General features: G+C 43.0%; 1 protein-coding gene across 4 annotated transcripts in view; it reads right to left on the bottom strand.

Annotated features, from left to right (window-relative positions):
* NRK (Nik related kinase) overlaps positions 1-22,949 on the bottom strand; it is a 96,505-nt gene that overhangs the window by 6,048 nt on the left and 67,508 nt on the right. For all 4 annotated transcript variants that reach the window (XM_042876728.1, XM_042876729.1, XM_042876730.1 and 1 more), the window contains 9 exons: positions 20,067-20,160; positions 17,428-17,601; positions 16,293-16,422; positions 15,758-15,916; positions 13,430-13,573; positions 12,049-12,183; positions 9,762-9,862; positions 9,111-9,260; positions 5,775-5,934 (listed from right to left, as the gene is read on the bottom strand). In XM_042876728.1, the coding sequence (XP_042732662.1) occupies positions 5,775-5,934; positions 9,111-9,260; positions 9,762-9,862; positions 12,049-12,183; positions 13,430-13,573; positions 15,758-15,916; positions 16,293-16,422; positions 17,428-17,601; positions 20,067-20,160 (1,247 nt within the window). The remainder of the gene's footprint in view (positions 1-5,774; positions 5,935-9,110; positions 9,261-9,761; positions 9,863-12,048; positions 12,184-13,429; positions 13,574-15,757; positions 15,917-16,292; positions 16,423-17,427; positions 17,602-20,066; positions 20,161-22,949) is intronic.

Raw genomic sequence — 22,949 nt, 5'->3', positions numbered from 1 at the left:
AACCTCAATCTTCCCTCCCTCAACTTCAAACCATTTCCCTTGTCCTGCAGTTATCTACCCTTTCCAAGAGTTGATTCCCCTCCTGTTTGTAGGCTCCCTTTAGGTACTGCAGGCTGCAATCAGGTCACCCCGCAGCCTTCTTTTCTCCAGGCTGAACAAGCCCAGCTCCCTCAGCCTGTCTTCGCAGGGGAGGTGCTCCAGTCCCCTGATCATCTTTGTGGCCCTCCTCTCCAACAGCTCCCTGCAGGCATAAGGTGCCATTATTTGGTGCCTTTTAGCTACTGTCTTCCCATCATTTGCTTTGAAGATACTGCACTGTAGAAGCACACTGTGTTATTCCCTTTGAATATGGCAGTTAGATGAGAAATCAGGATAGCACTGAAGGAGTTAACAACACAAATCTCAAATTAGGCACCGTTTCAACGGAAGACCTCTGACTATTGTATGTACTGGCTTCCACGGTACAAAACACATTATTTATGCTCTAGATAGCCAACACTCAGAAATTATTCTTGCTCAGCTATGAATTGTCTTCTTATTAGTCTGAGATTTGTGGCACTCTGAAATGGTCTAGTTGGAATGTGTGCAACTGACTGGTTTTTTAGCTTCAGTGCCTGCCTGTCCTACATTTTTAATGCAAGCAATGTCTGTTTCTTAAAGCCTTGCAATAAAGTAGGCTTAGACCATAAAAGTAAAGATGATACAATATAATACATCTGCTGTTTTTTGCAACCACTGACACTGCGTTAACATTTTCAAACTTAGCTTTTAGATACAGCAGACACACACACAGTTTGGCTATGATTCGGGAGGGTGGGACATTAAGGGAGGTGTAAACAATTGTATATATCCAATTGTTTATATACAGCATGAAGATATTCTGTGGCTGCACAGCTTAGTATGTACATCCAACGTCAAAGGCCTAATCCACTCGTAATTCTCCTTCTTATCTTTTCTACTTTGTGAAATCTGCACTCAGGTTGTCAGTACCCTGTGTCTGTATCAGCTGTATCAATGCCCCTGGCAGATGTCAACTTGAAATCATCCTTGCAGCTCTCAGTAACAGCTTAGTCAGCCTATGCTACAACCTCTAGGTCATCCAAAATAGAAGGCCTTGGATGACTGGGTCACTCATTCCTATGGCAGAATCAAGCAGGCTTTTTCTCATCTGAAGACATACATGCCAACAGAAAGACCTCGCTATACCATCTGTGGGGCTGTCCACACATAAGGGCTAGGGTATACATGGAAATTAATTTGGAGGGCAGCAGATTGTGAATTCAAAATTCAGTGCTGAGTCTGGACATTCTTCCCACGTGAGAGCACTTACCCTAAAATACAAGTGTGTCACGTGGAATCGATTGCCAGCAGGTCAGATACTCAGACTAAAGTCTACTTATTCCGGAACAAAACTGCTATCCTATAAGCAAGTTTGGAATAGTTATTTTGAGTCCACTTTCCACCTCAACAAGCTTTATATCAAAATATTCTCTGCTTCCAGCTGTTAAAACTGAAGCATGTTTATATTACAGTGCAAGACTGTACTGGTTTCCAGCAATGCTAGGCAGAGTGAACCGCTCATGTCCTTTGGATAGCTCGGCAGAAAAGGTGTGTACCAGTTCAGAGCAGTGTGCCAACACTGCTTACACTTCTGGAGCAATGCCAGAGTGTCCCCTGCCTCACTCATGTTACCATGCATGCCAAAGACCAGCAGTGGTGCCCGAGCTGTGCTTTTTGTTACGACATCTATCCCAGCATTACTCCCTGGAGATCAAAGAATACACACCATAAACTCAGTTTAGGGAAGTGGGATCAGAATCAGTCTCTTAACATCGTGAAAGCATTAAGATTGCTCTAAAACTGGGGCAAGACCACCTACTTGGTGCTTCCTGTTTACACTGTGTGTGAAGCATTAGGCTTAGAGAGCCCCCGCTCATGGAAGTGACTGCTTCAAGGGAAAATGGTTGAGGGAGGCAGAAAAGGTGAGAGAAATAACTGAGCCATATTGAAGCCATTAGCTTCTATGAAGTGCTGCTGACGTGAGCTAGCGATCTCTTGCTCTCACATCAGCAGCACAGCAGTCTGAGAAGTGCCCTTTGTATCACAGAGCCAGCCCAAGTACTGCTAGAACCTTACTTGCCTTCTGTAGCTTTTCAGTTTTGTTTTTTTCCCTTCAAAAATCCCTCTTCTGATCTAATGCACTGAATGTGACTCACCGCCCTAAGCAGTTCTTATCAATTTATCTGTGCACGAGAGCAAAACCAGGCCAGCTTTTAGCAAAATAACAGGAAGTCAGGATTTTCTGATTAGTGTTACAGAAATAGGGCAGGAAAGGACCTACTGCACCTTCTCTTCCACCCGTCTCTGCACCACACTGGCATCACTTCTGATAGTTGTTTGTCTCACCTTAAAAACCTTAAAAGCCTCTGGTGATGGAGACTCCTAAAATTCCCCAGGTAACTGATTCCAAATAAGCCAAGAAGTTTGAAGTGAACAAACTGAATATGAATTAAAAGATTCTGACCCATTTTGGTATGCCTACGTCATTGTATCACATTCCTTTTTATGGAGAACAATGATGTACTGGCTTCAGTTTTGGAGAGTCAGCATATGCATATGTGAAATTCAGTGCAAAAAAAAACCTGTCTGAATTTTGCTTTTCTGTACATGTTAGAGAAAATTGCTTCAGGCAAGTATGCAGCTGGGCATGAACTTTTACAAGCAGTATGGCCAGTGACTTTGCTGACAGTGAAAGACAGCAGCTATTACAGACCATACAGATCTTAAAACTGAGTCCTTCTTTACTTCTAATGAGTCATTCTTTGACCCTTCAGTCAAACCCCATGTGCTCTATGAAACCATGACTTCTGTTAAGTCCTTCCTCTTTGGGAAAAGCCAGAAATGTGGGCAGGGTGAAGGGCTGCTTGTTTGCGTGCCGTCTGCTGGAAAAACTGGGCAGGAGATCTGAGCAACAAAAATCGTTCAGCCAGAAGCAGGTATTTTCTGAGTATTTCAACTTCTGCTAAGGATAATCGATACAGCACTGATACAGTACTACAACCAGCATTTGGTAGCATAGTTTCTCCACACAAAGTCCTTCTTGCTTTTAATATGTACCCAGCAAAGGAAATCAGAACCTCTGTGGGTTCCCCACTCTTTTGGAGTACCTGGTTTTGTGCCAGCCCTCCAAGACGTGCTGTGAATAATTCATTATTCACACAAAAGGGCAGAAGGTGCTCCCAAATCTTATTAACTTCATGTTTCTTCAACCCTTTTTAAATCTTGTTTTATAGAAAAAAACACAGCAGCCCTATTTATATTTAGCCCCACATATACGAAATGTCTTTCAGATTAAAGGTGGATAGATTACTTACACAATTTTAATTCCCCAGTGGATTTGAGTTTCCTATCTCCAATTTGTTATTAACAGATAGGTCATAGAGGTCCCAATTGGAAAATTGTGGGAGCAACTATATTTAGTTTCCCTGCCCCAAATCGCTCAGTTATAATATGGGGTTTTTATTTATCTATTTAGTAGTTAAGATGCACTGAGCCAACTGCAGACATTTTAGTTCAAAATAATTAAACTAAGAAGTGGACAAGGAGCCATCTGTTTGCTCAGCTCTCCTAACCTTACCATCTTAAGCCCTGCCTTGAACTCACCCTCTCCTGTCTCAGTAGGATGTTTTATTGCACCCATCCTATCTACCTGTCCCCAGATGGGATGCTTTCCCCTCTGCTGGTGGCAGTCTCTCCAACAATTCACATGCAAGACTCCTGATACAGCAGAATTCATCAGACAGGGTACTACCTCCAGAAATGTTTGCTCCAACCACTATCTGTAGGACTGCCCCAGAACTGTAAGTGTCTGGGTGATTTTGTACTGACGGCTTTCTGTGCAGATGGTTATCGTAGTGATAGAAGACAAATGGCAGCATGAAAGTGTGTAGAGTGCCCAAACAGCACTCCTTCTCTTAAGATGTAACCAATCCTGAGAGACTGAGAGTATCATACCTAGGCAGATGCAGACAGAACTCAGAGTAATGAGCTGGCACAGAGGATCACATGCTCAGCTGGCCCAAAGTGGTGACGCTTCACTTCAAGGCAAGGAAGTTTCTACTGAAGCGGAGGCAGTGCGACTCCCAGGCACAAGAATGCTTGACAAACCTGTCTCACATCTCTGTGGGTTGGATGATTCAGTACTTCCAGCAGCACGAGGGACTTACGCTGCTGAGGCATTCCTGCAGACTGTCCAGATGAAGGGAGAAAGCTCTGAGCGCAGCCAGTGCCCAGTGTCACAAAGTGCAGATTTCTAACTAGGAGTCATAAATATATGCACCCATTCTTGCAACATCTCTCTTTCTAGAGCAGGATGTAAGAAAACCCTTTGTTCCTTATGTATCTTCTTTGAAATGCTTTGGCTAATTATCTAGTAACAGTGACCAGCTTGATGCTTTTGTTAAGGCTTAATGAAGTATTTCCCAAAATGAAATTCATCTGTAATTCTTGAATGCAGCTTTCAGTTATATTCAGTACTTCTCTTTAGAACTCTTCCTCCCCTTCCTGAGTAATTGTTCTTTGATTATTTCTTATGGATGTCTAATATTAATTCGGAGTGGGTGTAAAATACAATTTATTCATACGACTATTAGATATTCATATGAGAAACAGTGAATTTTAGTTATGCCCCGCAGCTCCAGATACAGGCTGAAAAGCAGAAAAAGGCAAATCTGAGGGAAGGAAATACTGTAATGCTGTAATACTAAGAGTTAGCTTATATCTTTGTGCCTCATTCCTGGAAGTGAAGCAGTTTTGGTGCTGAGTTTGATTCTAACAGTGCAAAAACAACCAGTTCTCTTGTAGCAGTCTGTGTTCCAGTGGTTGCTTTCATGCTCCCACTGCTGTTGAAAACTCTCCACAAATGACAAACCTTCTATTTACTCAAGGGTGTTACTCTACTGATTGTAATGGGCTTTTGCTAAAATTACCCAGCTAGAATTGGAAGGAGAAAAGTGAACATTCTCAGTGTTTCACTACAGCATCCAGTTCCTGGCAAGCGAATAATTTGCTTTTGAACAGTCTAAATGTCTCGGGCTTCATTGTTTGTTTGTATGTTTGTTTTAAGATACAGGAGAACTGGAGCGAGCCAGAAAATAAATTAAAAGCAACAAATAATAAAAACAAAAATCTGCCTGTGTTGTTCTTGTTTTTCCTCACGCTGATAAGGGGAAGCCCTCTGGGGAAGGTGAAGCAAACAGCTGTCCTGGCTGCAATTACAGCGAGAACCTCCTCCTCCAGAGTCACTGGAAATGAAGAGACTGAGAATCTCTTAGAAATACCCTGCGATAAAATCAAGGGGCCGTTTGACAGCTGTTACAAACCTTTTCAATAACCCGCCTTTCTACAGTTGTGAATTCTTACATCAAGTGCTGTGGGCTGTGACACGAGCCCCTTTCTGTATGATTCACACGACTCTCTGTGAAACCTTATGGTAGGCTGCAGCCTCAGCAGAGCCTGGCTGCACAGCACAGCTATGATGCAGTGAGCAGTAGGACAAGAGCACAAACTGTGATCCAAACCAGAAGACCCTACGGCAGTCACTGGCTGTCTCAGCACACGCATACCTAACTCTCTTTACTCCTCAGATACCTGGTTTACTCAGAAGTTGCTTTATGTGCCATGTAACCACTTTGCTATAGACAGAACCTCATAAAGAAGTCAGGTTTCACGCAGCAGAATCTTACACTTAATCAAGTGCTGTTTTTCATACGTACCTACAGATGCTGGCATTTCTCCCCACTGCAAAACTGTTTCCTTAGTGAAATGCCCATATATATCAATGTAGATGCCTTCATCTTCGTAGGCGAGCAGAAGTTCCATTCCGCTGGTATTCGGGAGGATGATAATGGCATGTGGGCGAATGGTTCCCTGGATCTAGGATCATATGTTATGTGATTGATATCAGAAAACAGACCGCGGTTTCAGCGATCACATCAATCCAGCTTGCTTGGCAGAGCACTAAAGAGAACTAGTTCATGGAAAGTGAAAGAGACCTGTTCTCAGAAAAGCTGCACAGTTTGCTGGTTAGCCTCTGAAATGGGTTTTCTACTCTCCTCCCTCCTTCAGATATTACAGTACATTTGCAAACAGATCGCTGTTGAATATTTACTTTATATTTACCAGTATTAATTGGCTTCATGGAGTCTCTGAGACACAGTAATACTTATTCATTCACAAAATATCTGCATCATATAAGTAGAAGAAAGGTAAAATAAATTTGAATTCAGTTATTTCAGAAGATGGAGGAAGGACAAAAGCTTCCACATTACAGGAAATCAGTGCTTTCACTTTCCATGCTACTTCCCTATCTCCAAAAAACCTGTAAATATAACAATATTTACATCAAGCTGAAAAGTTACCTGGACCTTTCAAACACAAGCTGCCCTACATCCTTCACTTCCAACATTCTTCACTACCAGTAGGTCCTTCTTTAAATGCTGTTCTGCATGCAAGACACAGTGCGAGTCACTCACACCAAGTATTTTAACAGCTGTTGGATGCACCAGGCTCTCTCCCACAAGCCGACGCACGTCCCAGGTGAGAAAACAAATGGCTGAGCATACAGCTGTGAAGGTGGGGGTTTATGAAAGCATTTTTGAAAGAAAACAAGGAGAGCCTTAAAAACAGTAAGAAAGCAACTCTGTTTTTTAAAGCACTACTCCAAACAGGATGTTAATTACATAGAAAATTAAACCACTGCAATGATTTTTTTTTTTAATAGGAAGCAAACGAGTGGAGTTTCAACATCATTTTCACAAGCCAGCAACACAAAGATCTGTTTTCCTGCAAGCACACACACATTAACACATGCCGTAAGGGCACAAAGAACAGTAAAGAAGCACTGAAGCTGTACTTGCCAAACTGAACACACTCAGGCCAACCACTTGACTCCGTGCCTCCGCAACAACTATCCGTAACACTAGAACGGGTATCCAGAGTCGCAGAGCAATTTTAATGCGTTGCCTTGGTACTCGCATGAGCGATCGGAGCAGGTAAGAGATGGAGAAAGAGGTGGGGAACCAGGAAAAGAGGCTACCAGAAAGCAAGAGTGTCTGCAGTCAGCCTGCTGAAGTCTGGTCTGCTGCCACCACAAAGCTCCGTGAGAAAATCATCCACTCTACAGGATGCTCTTTGAAATAATAAAACACTGAAAAAGTTAGAGCTACGGTAGTAGCAGATTTATTTCAGGTCTAAAATTCTGGAGGGAAAATATATTTTTAGTACATGCTAATTTCTGGATGAAGAGCACGCAGGAAGGGAGCTGTTCTTAAAGCTGCCCCACATACTCAGGACATTCACCTGGGAAATCTCTCTCCTCACATACATAATTACACCTGCAGCCTGTTGAGAAGCTGAAGTCTCTAAGAAGCTTCATTTTTTTCTTTGCCTTTCATATCTTGGGCAATTACGCTGATGATCTTTCTGACGAGTCATTATTCACCTCACTTAGCAACCAACTTGCAGGGTGGCATGCAGGCCTCATGCTTGGATTTATAAACTGATGTGAATTTTCCATGGTTGTACAACTAAGGAAGTTTTTCTAATTGTTGAACTAAATCAACCCGCTAACACGACAAATAAGCCCCTTAAACACCAAAAAGCACAAGCTTGTAGCAGGCGATTCAGCAAACTGTTCTGAACAGCCAGAAGAATTACTTTATAAACCAAGAGAACTTTATAAACAATCATCTTCAGAGATAGAGAGCGGCCACCAGGAGCGCAGGGTGACGGGACTGGAACTGTCACTTGGCAGCGCGACGGGGCGAGCGGCCTGCCAGGAAGGCGTGGGTTTTGGTTTGCTTTGAAAACCCTGGGCTGGGGGTTGTGTGTGGAATAAAAGGGTCTAAAGCACAGGCTGCAACACACAGATCTGGGCTGACATCTCCTCAAAGCTCTTGAGTTGCTGGAGGTCTTACTGCCCCGGGATACAAGTAGGCAACGGCCATTAGCTATCACTGCCCATACAGAGCACTGTTGACTTCAAGGAGGTTTTCAAGCAAGCACAGGAGTTCCCTGGCTGGGATTCTCCCATCAGACTGGAGCCATGGAAACCTGCTAGCTTTCTGGATTTAATCCCCATGTTTCTGTGGCTTTTGACACCCAAAACACTGAAATGAACGGCTAAAAAATAACAAAAAAAACCCAACAAACAAAACCAAAACCAGCACTAACTTTATACCCCACAGCCCCACATTCAATTCTACAGAGGAATGACTTGAAGTTGGGTTTTAGCAGTCAATATCATCTAAGCAAACAGGTACACCATGCAGCATGTGCACATAAACCTTCCTGCCTACTTGTGAGTTGAAAATTGAACGAGAAAATCCTGCATTCTTTGGATGAAAGGAATGATTTCATGGCCAACTAACCAGCAAGAAAATCAGCAAATTTATTTTGTCTGGAAGCTGAATTTCTGCAAAGTCATGACTGAGAAGCAAACCACATCTTGCACACTGAGCTCAAATTGGTAATGATGTAAAATGAACACACGTTTGCTCCATGGTGAGGAAAAATATATATGGGTGCACCTGTATACTCATCTAATTTACTTGCATCTGGCTCCTCTACGTACAGGTACTCTTCTGTGCACAGCTAACGTGCTGGTAGTGGGTCAAGATTTAAATACATTGCAACAGTCCTTTTAAACAGGCCAAATTTCAGCTTGTTCCTGTGATAATGTAATCAGCTTGTTATCACAATGGAAAAGAACACTTGCAGATTGTGAAAGTCACCTAATTCGTGGAGATATTTTGTATTGCATGCTTTAAAGAAGTCCTAATTTCCAGGATCAACTGATTAAAAATAGTGAAGTCCACACAACAGGCTTTCTGAAATTAAACCATTAAAATAGATATTCTAAATCTAAGAAAAGCCCTTTAACAGAACTTCACTATTATGAAAGCACATGAAAAGTTGATTTCCACTGCCTGGAATACAGGAATTATTCTCCTACCCTGTGTTTTGAAATACAGCACACCACTCAACCAGATTATCAACACTATACAGCCCAAAGAGCAGAGGCATTCATGAAATTTCTTGGGGTATCTTACGTGTGTTGGAAGGTAGAGATCATAAACAGATCCAGAGTCCACATCAATAGCGTGAAAGCCTACTAGAGAGCCATAGATCACTTTTAATCTTTGTCCATTTTCAACCGTCAGGTCAACTGACAGCGGTTTGTGATGAAGTGAGGTGAAGGACTGGAAGAAGAAAAAGCACAACAAAGCTTTTTGTTACAGATTAATGTACACAATCTTAAGAACTTTCAGAACTGAAAAGTCTCCTGTTTTTCCTGCACTAACATGTTATATTTAAGGAGCTAAGTAAGGACCATGCATTGAGTAGCAAAGAGAGTTGGATAGTTCACTTGTGTTTTGAACGAATCCAGATTCTAGAAATGGACGAGTCAAAAATTAAGCTAAGTGCTGTTTTTGTTAAATTACCTCCTCCTCCGAGGGAAATCAGAATCAGCTTTGTGAATTCAAATGAACATCTTGGCACAGCACTGAAATGAGATGTTCATGTCTAACAGAATCATGACTGTGACAGTTCTATGCCTGCCATCTCCAATGCATGTCAAATGAGCTATATTTTCTTTAGAAGAACATCCATTTTATCTTTAAATGTTATACAAAGCAACAAAAAGCAAAGAGGAGATGAGAGACGGTGGTACATCTGAACCAAAGTGAAGTTTCACTTACCTTAAAAGCCATGAATTTGTGATAAGGCTTCGGAGCCCAAGCATAAACCTCCACTGAGCTTTTCAAAGCAATTACAAGGAATTTGATTCTCTCATATTTTACTGTAATACAAGAAAAACAATTCCTTAGGTATCAGACAGACTCTCAAATCAAAGACCATCTCAGTAAATGAAATAATTTCAATGGACTATTGGTAGAGGTAGGCATTATCCATCAAGGGAAACCAATGGATTCTGGACACTGGTGTTTAATATCAGCAGTGAAAACCCTGACTGCACACCTGTACTTCATTTACCCTTAGTAAAGCCCTATATCTCTCAGAATCATAGAATCAGAATCATGGGTTGGAAAGGCCCACAGTGATCATCTGCTTTCAACCCCCTGCTGTGTGCAGGGTCGCCAACCAGCAGACCAGGCTGCCCAGAGCCACGTCCAGCCTGGCCTTGAATGCCTCCAGGGATGGGGCATCCACAGCCTGCTTGGGCAACCTGTTCCAGTGCCTCACCTCCCTCTGTGTGACAAACTTCCTCCTCAGATCCAACCTAAACCTCCCCTGTGTCAGTTGAAAACCATTCCCCTTGTCCTATCACCATCCACCCTCATAAACAGTGAAACTGTAAATAGTAAATTGTATTTACATATTGCATCTCATATATGTATTTATCTCACTAGCCAGAAAAAAAAAGGTATTGACCCTACAGCAAAGTCAAATTTATTTTCCAAATGTGAGCCCACCCTGATGATGCTGGTTGTGACTAAACTACTTTTGGAGGAACGGTGACTGCGGGTGAATGATTTTGTTACGCTCTGCAGGCTACACTTTCGTTTCACTGCTCTTGTATGGGGCTAAATCCATGTGCTAGTGTGGGTGAATGACTCTCATGCTTCTGAGATGAGTGAGCCTTTACGAGAAATGAGTAATTCTTCCTAGTTGGTTAAGCTCATGTTGGGCCCATCAAGAATAAACAAAGAATTGTGCATTGAAAATTTAGGTATCCTTCGCTCTGCCAGAGGCAAGTGTTCGGTCTGCTGGGTGACTGTAATGCACTCTCCATGTTGCATTCAGTGTCTGCGTGGCAGTGATTTACAGGAGGTGGAGGTGTTACACTCGTGAGCTAAGGTGCGTTGCTGCCTGCAGCAGGAGCAGTTCACACCGACCCAAACGTAGAGCAGAACTGTTAAGTGTAAGGATGAGAAAGGGAAAAACAAAAACAAATGAACAAAACATACCGACACACAGAGCAACCCAACCTCTCCTTAGCAGGACAAATGGCTGTAAAAGCAGATGGGAACCTCTAAGAAGGTCCACCAACAGGTAAGCAACAGAGCCTTTGTCAAAGCAGTGACACTGGCTTGTCACATGAGAACAGAAGCTCACAAATGTTTGCCTAATTTTAGAATAACTATTTTTTTTTTAAACACACCAAACCCAAAAACGAGCAACTGAAGTGGAACGTGGTGTTCAGCTCTAACCGCAAAGGAAACAACACATCTGCTACGTATTCTCTCTTGGATTTAACCCTCACCACTTTTAATGAGATGTAAAAGCAAAGAAATGTCAAGCAAAGCATTTATGAGAATCAACCACCTCACTGTCTCCTGCACTCCTTTGTATCATTTATCTTTGTTTTTGAATAAAAACACCACTTTCATATACCATATCTCAAAGCAAAACTTGTGCTATACTTTACACCCTCTCACACAGTTAAGAGACAGAAACAATCACAATACTGATGGTTCATCTCCAAGAATGAACTGTTTGAAAGCCAAATAAAAGCAAGACAATATTTCAACTGCTGTAGCACCATTTCCAGTGGTTAAGTTTAAACAGTGGTATGTTTAGGTCCTTAAGAACTAGACACGAGGTCTGGGGCATCCAATCTCATCCGCCTATGGACACTGTACAAATACAATTTACTAGCAGTTTATTACTTCAGCTTACTAGCAGCTAACTCAGGGCCAAGACAGAAGCAGATGCACAGAAGTGGAAAACATCAGCCTAATTAAAGTCTTAAGTAACTACAGTATTTCTAAACCACTGGCTGAGCTGAACAGTGCTGGTATTCCCTTCTTCCAGCTTTCACAGGACACAGCCACAACACCATATGCAAGGAGAGATGTGATCTGGACTGACAGGCAGCAAAGCATCTGCCATGTAAAACAAGGAGGTTTAAAAGCAGTCAGCCTAATGCAATTTTGAAACACAGCTGAAGAAAAACACCAGTGGCATGGGATGCAAAGGGATGATTAAGCAGCTCTCCAAGGAAAGAACAAAAAATGACCTCACCAACTTTGTAGTGTACACAGCCCTCCAGGTCACCCACAGACACCCAGCCTTGTCGCTTCTCCACCTCTGGATCATTGCGCAGAATCTTATTTCTCAGCCATGACAGGTAATAGACTCTCAACTTATTCTTCTTCCCTGGGGTTTGAAAATAAACACATAAAATGAATAAAGACATAACGATTCACTGAGGCACAAAATCTCCTCCGCATTAAAAAAAGAACAACAAACAAAGCACCTGGAGTTTTGTGACCTGAGTATAGCAGTTTGTCGTGCCTTGCCATGGTGAGAGAAGAGCCCAGCAGAACAAAAGAAAAGCCTGGTGTCAGTAGGATCCTGGGTTTTTGGCCCTCAGGAGCAAACTGGTATACAAGCAATGCCATAGCATTTGGCACATGTGCACCTGTGACTCACGCTTCATGTAAGATTTTAATATCTGACTAAAATCCTTCCCCCAGGCCAAAGAAGAGGTCTCTGTAGATGCATGTATTATCAGAGATAATCACATTGCCTGGCACTGGCTCTCTGATGCGAAGGAAGGAATACAGACATGACATGGGTATTTTGAATCAGTAACAAAGTTCTAATTAACTGACAATCTTCTTTACAGCTAACTGTTTTCCTTTGGATGACTTTCAGGGTGAGAATTACTTTGTCATCTTTTATCTCAGTCCTCCTATTGCTTTGGTTTGTAAGTAAGATCTACAGCAGTCTGGGATCGCAGGTCAGTCTAGAGAACCACGTCACAAGTCACTGAAATGGCCATGCAGGACAAACAGCTCTCACCATCACCTACTGCAGTGAGCCTGGCCTGTAGAAAAGTGGCAGCCATCCCCTGTTGGACTTCTGGCTTTGTTCTGTACTCTTTTAAGGCTGCTCTCAACTGGAGGCAATAAAGGCCTAGGTACTTTGCAGGGCTAAGTCCGAGCTCTCCATCAGGCTGAAGGTGCTACTCCCTTTACTGTTACCAACGCTTTCACAGTATCTACCACTCTTCTGTTAGTGTTCACGCATTGAACTGGCCACAGAACGAGGTTATTTAATTACATTCTAACAGAATTGCACTTAGATGTTTGCAAACATGTGAAAGGACTAACAGACTATAACTTGTTGAGAACCAGTTCATTTTAAGAAGATGAAACACTGCATAACCTCCCAGAAACCATTTTACACATTGAACAGGTAATGAAATATCCCAGAGACTCCTGTGAATCTGAAATGAGAATGTAAGTGTTAAAAATTCAGGAGAGTTTTCCTATTAACACGAATAACTATCTTGTGATTTTCCGTAAGAGGAAATTCCTCAACCTAGTTTATAACCTAGTTCTTCTCTAATTGCTTCCAACCCCAACGCAGGTCAGATACTTTTAGACACGGAACCAACCCGATATAGTAATTAGCACATTGAGTCCTTCCAGAACATCCATTTGCTGGAATCTTCTCCTCGTAATCAGTGAATAAACTCTTCCTTGCCCACTTCTGTCCAGAAGCCACAATCCGTTTTCTGTCCCCACCAGTAGATTTACTCCTGTTGATACAGAAAAAAACACTGCCTAGATCACCCACTGATTCAGAAACCAAGCGTTAATTGTTTTTCAGAATTGATTTTTACTTAGTCCTCTTAATGGTAGCTAATATTTCTCCCTTGCTCTGTGAATGACCTCCTAGAAAAATGAAAAGAAAAAAAAACCAGTCTCACCATTACGATTTTTACCCAGTATCATAGAATCATAGAATCATAGAATCACCAAGGTTGGAAAAGACCTAAAAGATCACCCAGTCCAACCGCTCACCTATTCCCAATAGCTCCTACTAAACCATGTCCCTCAACACAACATCCAGTCTTTCCTTGAACACCCCCAGGGTCGGTGATTCCACCACCTCCCTGGGCAGTCCATTCCAGTGCCTGACCACCCTTTCTGAAAAGTAATACTTCCTCATGTCCAGCCTGAATCTCCCCTGCCGTAGCTTGAAACCATTCGCTCTGGTCCTATCACTGATGACACGAGAGAAGAGGCCGACCCCCAGCTCACTACAACCTCCCTTCAGGAAGTTATAGAGAGCAATAAGGTCTCCCCTGAGCCTCCTCTTCTCCAGGCTGAACATTCCCAGCTCCTTCAGCCTCTCCTCATATGGCCTGTGTTCCAGACCCCTCACCAGCTTTGTTGCCCTTCTTTGAACACGTTCCAGGGCCTCAATATCTTTCTTGCAGTGAGGGGCCCAAAACTGGACACAGTACTCGAGGTGCAGCCTCACTAGTGCTGAATATAGGGGAACAATCACCTCTCTGCTCCTGCTTGCAACACTGTTTCTGATGCAACATTTACATGCCCATGTTATCTGAAGCATGAGCAGTTCCACTGAAATCAATATTGATTTAAAAATAAATTATAATATATTAATAAAATACAACTCAACTGGACTTCTCGGCGCTGTAAGAGAGTCTAGCACCATTCTATTGCCAACACAGGAGGTCTAACTGAAGGATATAAGGATTTCTTCCAATTTCAAAAATCATACAATCCTTCTTTCCCCCAAACACAAATTGCAGGAGGAGGGCTAGACTTGTTAGAAGAAAGATGAGCAGAATATCTGTTTGAAAATTGTTTTTTGCAAGAATGCTTTCATATGCTTAATTAAAGGAATGAATCTATCTGAAATTCAACTGCTCCCAGGGAAGTGAAGGCTCCAGTGGGTTGCTAACATCAGAGGATGCACCCTGTACAACTGCTTCACATGGCAGCCATTCCTAATCAGCAGGTTCTAAAGAAATGACACACATTTCCTCCTGTAGCAAGCAAGCTTCTCTACTGGCTGTGCTTTGACGAGTACCCGATACTCCTCAACCTCAATGCACAGTCATTTACAGACCACGTTACATAAATCTGTTCCTAATTTAAAATCTTGGACTCCTGCAAACCTACACTGTGCAAAACTCGTGAAGCTATGAACTCGACATCTACATTTCTACTGCATAATGTTTCACCTCCTTCATTTTCCATTCTGGAGTCAAAGTGATGACGAGTGAAAGTCTGGGTGAGACCTATAGAATGCATCTGTTCTTCACAGGTAGACAGATGGCTGAAACAACTTGAGAGCTTAGCTACAGGGAGAGTGGGACTAGGTCAATAGTTGCTGAAAAATGATCTGACTACACTGATGTTGGTTTCATGCCATGTCGTGTTGGCCCTGTAAAAATGGACATTTAGCAAGGTTCTAAGTCCTGACTGTGGAAACCAGTGAAGTCAGGCTTTTGGGAAGGCTGATGCCAGACCTGCTTCAGTCTGCGGCGGTTAAAATCTGGAGAAGTTCTTGGAATCCCTGGTTTGGATAACTTCCACTGGTGAGGCTGCATGATTAGCTGTACTGACATGCAGATAAGACAGTATCATGAGCCTTTTTTTGCTTCACGCTACCAAAACATTTGCAACTTCTGGCTCTTCCAGCAAACACACTTTCAGTTTGGTGCTTGATCAAAACATTTTCTCATTCTGATGCACAAAATTCCTTGCAACTGAAACTCATCTGTTTGCCATCTCCCATCAGGAAGGCAGCACCATCTGAGTGATGCAGGCATGTTCTCAGTGAGCTGTGCTAGGATATTCTGACAGGGGAGGTGCAAAACAACTGTGAAATCTAACCGGTATATACCTCCAGCCACTCCTGCTGCTGCCTTCCCTCTACACACCTGCCCAAGCACTTCTGAGCTTACCCCACAAAGCAGCACAAAGGACCTCTGAGTTGAACTTCTTCTTGTATTTACGAATTTCTGGACTGTCGCTCTGTGGGCGGATATTTGTTGGGTTAACATTGACAACAGAACCCTTCCTTGCATTCTCTCTCCTGACAGGCTCGGGTTTTGCACTCGATGCTGGAAAAGAAGACATGTGGAATCATAAAAAATGCAAATGTTTGGCTACATCCCACATTTGACCTGCTCATGGCAGAATGAAACAAATCCAGAGAGGTAAGAAAACAATTTGGGAAGCATTACATAACCAGAGAGAAGACCACACATACGGAAAACTTGTACATTCCTGAGCGAGTGAGGTGGAGCAGAGCAAGCCACATCTGGGAGAAGGGCAGAAGCAAGACACTGAAATTCATAGTAATGTGGAGTGTGAGTTTCCGTAGGTGTTATTAACAGTTTTGCTGTTGCCAAGCAGTCATGCTCTTCCCACCCTTCACTCCATTTCCCTCCCCTCAAAAAAAAAAGTCAGGAAGGAGATTTTGTAAAGCATACTCACAGGAACTACAGGGAGGTCCTACCGGACTGGTAGGAGGGGTGATTGGCAGAAGTCGAGGATCTATGAATGACGTGAAGGATGTTGTAGATGATGTGCTGCTCTTTGAAGGTGTACTTTCAGTGGATGGGGTCTGCAATGAAACACAAGAGCTGCTTCAGGAAGATGTCACTAGGGAGCAGACCACACACAGCAATGCAGGTGCCTCTGAGGCTCAGATGAAATGGCATGTGACATAAGTAGATGTGATGAGCGTGCTTAGAGCAGTGGATAAATGGCACAAATCAAGTGACAAGAGGAGGCCTGGGCTGGGAGTTCTGTCAGCATTTTGATCTGGCACGGCACTGCAATGAAGTAACTGGTCCCCAAAAGAACCTCCACGCACATTTATCACTCCCTGCTGTCTCATCTGCAAAAGGGAGCTGCTTAAACCTCTGTGCAGCAAAGAGCAAGCTGTTGCCTCAGGTAAGACAGCCCAGGGTGTGCATCATGACAGAGCTGTGAACTGTTCCAGTGCCACACATCTGCCCAGCACAGTGCTCACAGAGACAATATCAGTATCAGAGCTCTTCTCAAGGCATGCTGCTCTGGTCTGTGCCTTGTGCAGTCACCTGACACTGGGATGGAAAGCAACCCACAGACACAGCATGGCTGTGCTACTGATGTAGACAGGGTGTATGGGAACTGTTGAGTCACAGCCTGAACCCGATTGATCACCTGAGGCAAGGACTGGGTCAGCTGTGGGAGCACAGGTGAAAGCAATTCAGATGTATGACCTCCTAGGCCCCATTTCCACCACGATAATCTTTCTTACTGTCAGATACCATCCTAATGGTGCTACTCTTCCAACTGTACATTTGTTAACTGTACACAGGGAAGGGAGCACAGCGTACAGTGCTAGCTTGTGGAAAGGGGGAAAGTGGAAAAAGGGACAAAAATGTTGAAAGCAAAGGTTGGTGTGGAAATCAGGATTTCCTATCGATCCCCTAACCAAAACTCTTAAAGAAAAGAAGGGCTGTGGTGACAATATCACTGTAGAAAGATACAGGAGAGAGAAATGTAAATGGCACTCAACGACTCCTGTGGGCCAGAGGGAAATGGTGGCACAATTCGTTTATCCTATAAATGTATCTCATACCTTACTCAGAGATTTGTTCTGAGCTTCCTGGTTAGTCAGTGGCACTTTTGGTGGGTTCACGGCAGCGTTGGAAATTTGGCTTTGCTGGAGGAGATCTGGCAGGAGATAGTTCTGGTTGTTTATGCTCCAGAGGCCTTCTTGGGTGCTTGAAATTTGTTTCCCTAAAACCTGATCCTGCACATGAGAAAACACAGGTGAAGTCCACATTTGGTATTCTTTGACTGCTCTGTGCACCTCCTGTCAAATAATGAGAATAGGAGTGCTCTGCATGATGCACTGGGCAAACACAAACCCTACAGAAGGATTTAATAGGGGGTAATATAAAAGCATGTGGCAAACACCTGAGATACGAATATTGGTTTCCAGTTCTGAATTGCTCCACAAACACCAGTCATTTACTTTACCTCAAGGAAAGAACTTCATCCTCAGAGACACCTGACACAGATCAAATGGCTTGTCTTAACATTACAGACTTGACCTCTACTATGGTCAAAAGTAGGTACTTCTCAGCTCAGGATCTATGTGTAGTTTATAGTAAAGATCTTTATCATTATCATTCGCTTTACTGCTACTCTACTTACTGAATTTGGAGACCTTATTTTGGAGTGACCACATTTAGTAGGATCCAGTACCAGCATTTCCAGTCCAGGCCAAACATATTGGCCAATATGTTAAAAAAATAGTACATAACTCTGAATGAAAGACTTTTGCCTTTTAAAAGCCAACTAATCGACTAGGAGTATAATTGATGGTGTCAGCATTTTTACGTTTTCATTCTCATATTTTCCTGTTGCTTTTTTAAATATATGTCAGTATTTGAGTTCAGGGTATCAAACCAGTACGGTGCTTTTAAATTCAGCTCTGAGTCAGGTTCAGCTGAACTGAGACAAACTTCAGTTTGAATCATTTGGGAAGGATGGTACACCCAAATCACTTCACAGTGGGCCAGGAAAAGGGATGCTGGAGACTTGTGGTGGCTGTGGTTGGTGACACAGAGGTGGGAGGAATGGACAGGATGCTCCATGAAAATCACAGAATGGCTTAGGACCTTAAGGAATGTCTAAATCCAACTCTTGTCAACTTGTGTCTTGGTCAGGTGGCCGGCAGTAGATCTCAGCCACCAGTTGTCTGTTATTGGTCTGGTCCCTAACTTTAATCCATGAGCTCTCAACCTGGTTATGGCTGTTTCTCAGAGGCAGCTTTTCACAATCAATATATATGTTAACATAGAGGGCGACTTCTCCACCCCTCCTATCTATCTGTCCTTCTGGGGTCATTTCCCCCAGGCTCACTGGAAAACATGACCTCTCCACTCTACTCCATCCTTCTCCACTCTCAACCTGAGTTTCTTTCACTTCACCTTCAAGAAGCCTATGCCCAGCACCCAGGAACCAGGAGAAGGAGGAAAAGTTGGGCTGTTTCTGCCATGAGAAAACATAGGGAAGCTGAAGCTGAGGAGTCAGGGAAGAGCTCTGGCACTGCACAAGGGAGTTGGAGATGGCCTGGGGCTGGTAATGTTTTTCCTTCATCCCCACACAGATGAAGATGGAGGTTTGGTGAGAGGAAAAATATTAAATGCAGTACGACCTTTCCCATCATGCGACTACTCTGAAATGATAATCAGGATTATTCTCATCTCTAGTACAGAACAATAAGCATTAAAATTAGTGGGTTAGGCTAATATCAGGTTTGAGGAAGATGAACAGCATGGGCTGCTAAGATCCTGGCTCAGCATGGTGCCCTGTTTATAATTTCTTCTCCAAAGCAGGGCCCTTCCTCCTTGAGGACAATGGGATGCTGGTGAAGTGGAACTCCTTCTCCAGCCTGGATGGATTTCACTCTGATGTGAAGCTTTCCTGCACCAAAGGTGCAGGAAACAACTTTTCTTTCCTAGCTCTGTTGCAGCTCACACAAGCAGCTTTGTGGAAAATACCAGTTTCATGGCAATTTACTTTCCCTATCTGTGAAATGAGAATACACCCAGAAATATGTGGGAAATGCTCTGAGGTTGAGATCAAATCTTATTACTGTAATTTTTTTTTTCCAACCACAAAGAACAGTGTTTTGCTTTGTCTGTCTTCATCTTTCCTGCACCATTTATCATGGGAAAATTCACATAACTTAAGGTCTCTGCTACAAACTACAGACAGGAAAAAAACTAAACATGGCATATGAGAGATGTGTATTTTTGCTAAGCCTATGGGGAGGGATGAAGGGTTTTTCCCCTCTTTCAGCAGTATTTTAAAAAGTAAGAGGTACTTCTCTTTAAATTGGGATAAAGAAGGCCCAGATGTTCACTAATAGCGACAAAGCACACTGGCTATCATCAACAGTATTGCTTTCTGCAACCTACCCAGCACCTTTCACAAAATATGTTGACATCAGAAACTATGACCAGGTCAATAACAAGGACAAATAAAGAGGCACAATTTTGTACTGAGATGTAAGTGTGTTTGTAGGAAGCACAAAATCTGAAGCGGTACACAATTTTTCAAGGCTCATAGCTATAATTTAAAATGACAGAGTAGGATTTCAGAGCAAAAATGCTGCCAAGGAGAAATGGATGCCGTGCTTATCACATACATTAACGATGTGACTCTCCTCACACTGTACCCACCCATTACAAATGGCCAAATTACCTTCTGTTCTGCGATGGTGCTTTGGGGTTTCAGTTCAATCCCATCTGGTACTGCCGTCCTTGACAAATCTGCCACTCTGCTGCTCAGCAGTTGCCTGGTAACAAACTACAATTAATGAACAGAACTTCGGGGAGAAACAAAAGAAAAAAAGAAAAGCAAAACAGAAATGACACACACACACACACACAATGATAAAACAAATGCACAAAACCCTTCCGTATATACAAGTTCAAAACTCGAGCTACCTTGCTCTCTGAAAACCCAGCACCGGCCACACACGGGGCAAGCACTGCCAGAGCCTGCTGCCACTGCTTCACTCTGCATCCCCACTGCACAGGGAAAGGAGCAGGAGCACAGAGACAAAATGGGGCCACAAGCCCATGGAGTCCAGTACCGTCCACAGCAACCAGAAGCAGGTACTGATGGAAGCAGTGAGACCACAGCGAGCACCTCCTGTGACACGCTCTGCGCATGCAGTGTGTCTGTGTTCAGAGCTTTTTCACCCAGGTGGAAAAGCCTCAAAGCCTCTGGCCATGCCTCTGTGCTTTTCCATCCCACAGCTTATTCATTCCACTTATTAATGTACACTCCTTTATTTATTTATCACGGTGATGCATTGAAGTGCAGTAGGTTTCTGCCCAGCACGGTAGCAGAGAAGGTTTGGTGAGAGAGCTGCTGTCCAAGACAAACGTGAAGGAGTAGGAGAGTCATTTGTTTTGTTTTGTTTTTCTTATGGGAGTTGTAAACATTTGCATACTGAACATAGGAGGAACGGCAGCACGTGGAGTAGGATCAAGGATGGGCCTGATCCTAAACAACCTCCATCTCCCATTTGTTGGTGGGATGAAGTACTTACCTGGAAAGCACACATCTGCAGCCACCTTATTTACATTTGGCAGCGTACAAAGAGCAGCAGAAGAAACTGAACTATACAAAATGAACCACAGGAAAAGTGTTTTTAAGGGGGATGGTGTGAAAGCTGCAGGCATTGGAGAAGAACTCTAGGAAGAGTGGGAGAAATGAGTGCTAATGTAGAATACCTGCTACACAGGCAGGTAGGATGCTGGCTCACTGATACCTGTCTTACATCAGAACACTCGTGTGGATGTGGAGGAGTTCAGTGTCATCTCATTGCCATGTCTCAGTCAAAGCCCCCACAGAAACACTCCTACACAATTCTAAGGGCTTCAGCCCTGGTGGCATGCACTGCTGAACATAGTAAGAAAAGCAAAAAGGTTTTGACCTGATCACAACAGTGAGACCTTTGTCTAGAATAGAGTAAGTTTCAGTGCTGGCTGCTGTTTTTATTTTGACTACTATCCTTTCTGTTTTTTACTTTGTAACAATCAGGATAAATTTCCCAAACTATCTTTCAATATAAACGATGCTCAGCTGAGGTGAAAGGACTTGGAGCTGGATTGGGCTGGTCTGGGGAAGTGGTAGAGTCACTGCCCTTGGAGGTGCTCCAGAAAAGTGGAGATGTGGTACGAGGGGACATGGTTTAGTGGGGAAATACTGGTGGTAGGTGGATGGTTGGACTGAATGATCTTGAAGGCCTTTTTCAACCTTGGTGATTCCATGATTCTATGTCTTTGCTAATAGGCAAGACTGTACTTCAGTCTGACTGCAGTTCTTGTGGCGACTCTTTGTATAGAAGGTAAACCTGGCAGGGATCAGCCTGCTGACCCCATTTCTTTAAGGGACTGCAAAGAAGGGATGCAAAAAACACATGCAGGTTTCCAAAGGCAGCAAGACACCTTCAAATCATTACTGCATACAGGGATATAAAAACCAAACACTTTTCAGCAGCAGTCGTTGCTGCAAGGCAAATCTATATTTTTATGTATCTTTCTAAGGTCTAGGATGAGTTCTATGACCTACAGTGAATAAAACTTTTCACGGAGCAGTAAAAAAGTGGTTAAGAAGAGGAGCAGCAAGAAAATAAGGCATTATAACAAAAATACAGATTTTTCAGGTGTCCTGCAATATTTCTTCTCCTTCCTCATTCCTCAGTTTTGAAAATGCACTTCAGAAATGCAAATCAGGAGCAACATGTGGGTGCAAAAACTCTGCCTTCTTCAGAGCAGTTCAGTGGTGAGGTCTGGTGTCAGGCCAATGCTGCAGCTTGCCAACAGCACTACAGATCTGTGCATCTCCTCCAGAAGGATGACAAAACTGCATGTGCAATTATGTCCCATCCTAGAGAGCTCTCTGGGGTAGCAATGCACTTTGAAGTAAATCCTAGAACTCTTTAAACTGAAGTCCTGTTGCAAGGAAATTAGAAGTTCTGTTCATTAATACAAAAAAAGTAATTGTGTGTGCTGTTCTAGACAGTAGGATTGACTGACTGGTCACCTTGGTCTAGCAAGAGATTTACAGTCCATTATTTCACAGCAGAATATGTATTTTGCATGACAGGTAAAACACCACAAGATGTCAGTCACAAAATCATCAAGAGAAACTGGAAAACTAGAAACAGTTCATGTGAGATCAGCTTGGTGGAAGCCACAGCATACATACGATAACTGCAGCCATTGCACAAAATAACATAAAAAATACAGCCCTCTTTATAAGTAGTCCAGGTGAAATTATCAGCTTTTTGGTGGTAATTATTTCCACTGGAGTGAACAGGGTCTGAATAAAAGGGTCACGCTTGCCTTGCTTTTTGTCCTGCAATCTGCATTTAGCACGAAGGTGTATGATTTTCCCTTTTTTCTTTAAAAATTCCATTTAAATGTAGATCAATGTGAAGTAATCTCCAAAGAAGCATTGCCTATTGATATTCAGTTAAAACGAGACATCTCCTCATTGTCCCAGGGCAGCAAGTCATCAAAGCTTATTACATTGCACACATTTGATGGAGGAAACATTTACCCTCGGGAG

The sequence above is a fragment of the Lagopus leucura genome, unplaced genomic scaffold (genome assembly GCF_019238085.1).
Source record: "Lagopus leucura isolate 7727_CA_CO unplaced genomic scaffold, USGS_WTPT01 Super-Scaffold_100016, whole genome shotgun sequence".
Classification (NCBI taxonomy): domain Eukaryota; kingdom Metazoa; phylum Chordata; class Aves; order Galliformes; family Phasianidae; genus Lagopus; species Lagopus leucura.
Note: the sequence above shows the minus strand (reverse complement) of the source record. Positions and strands in the feature narration are given on the sequence as shown.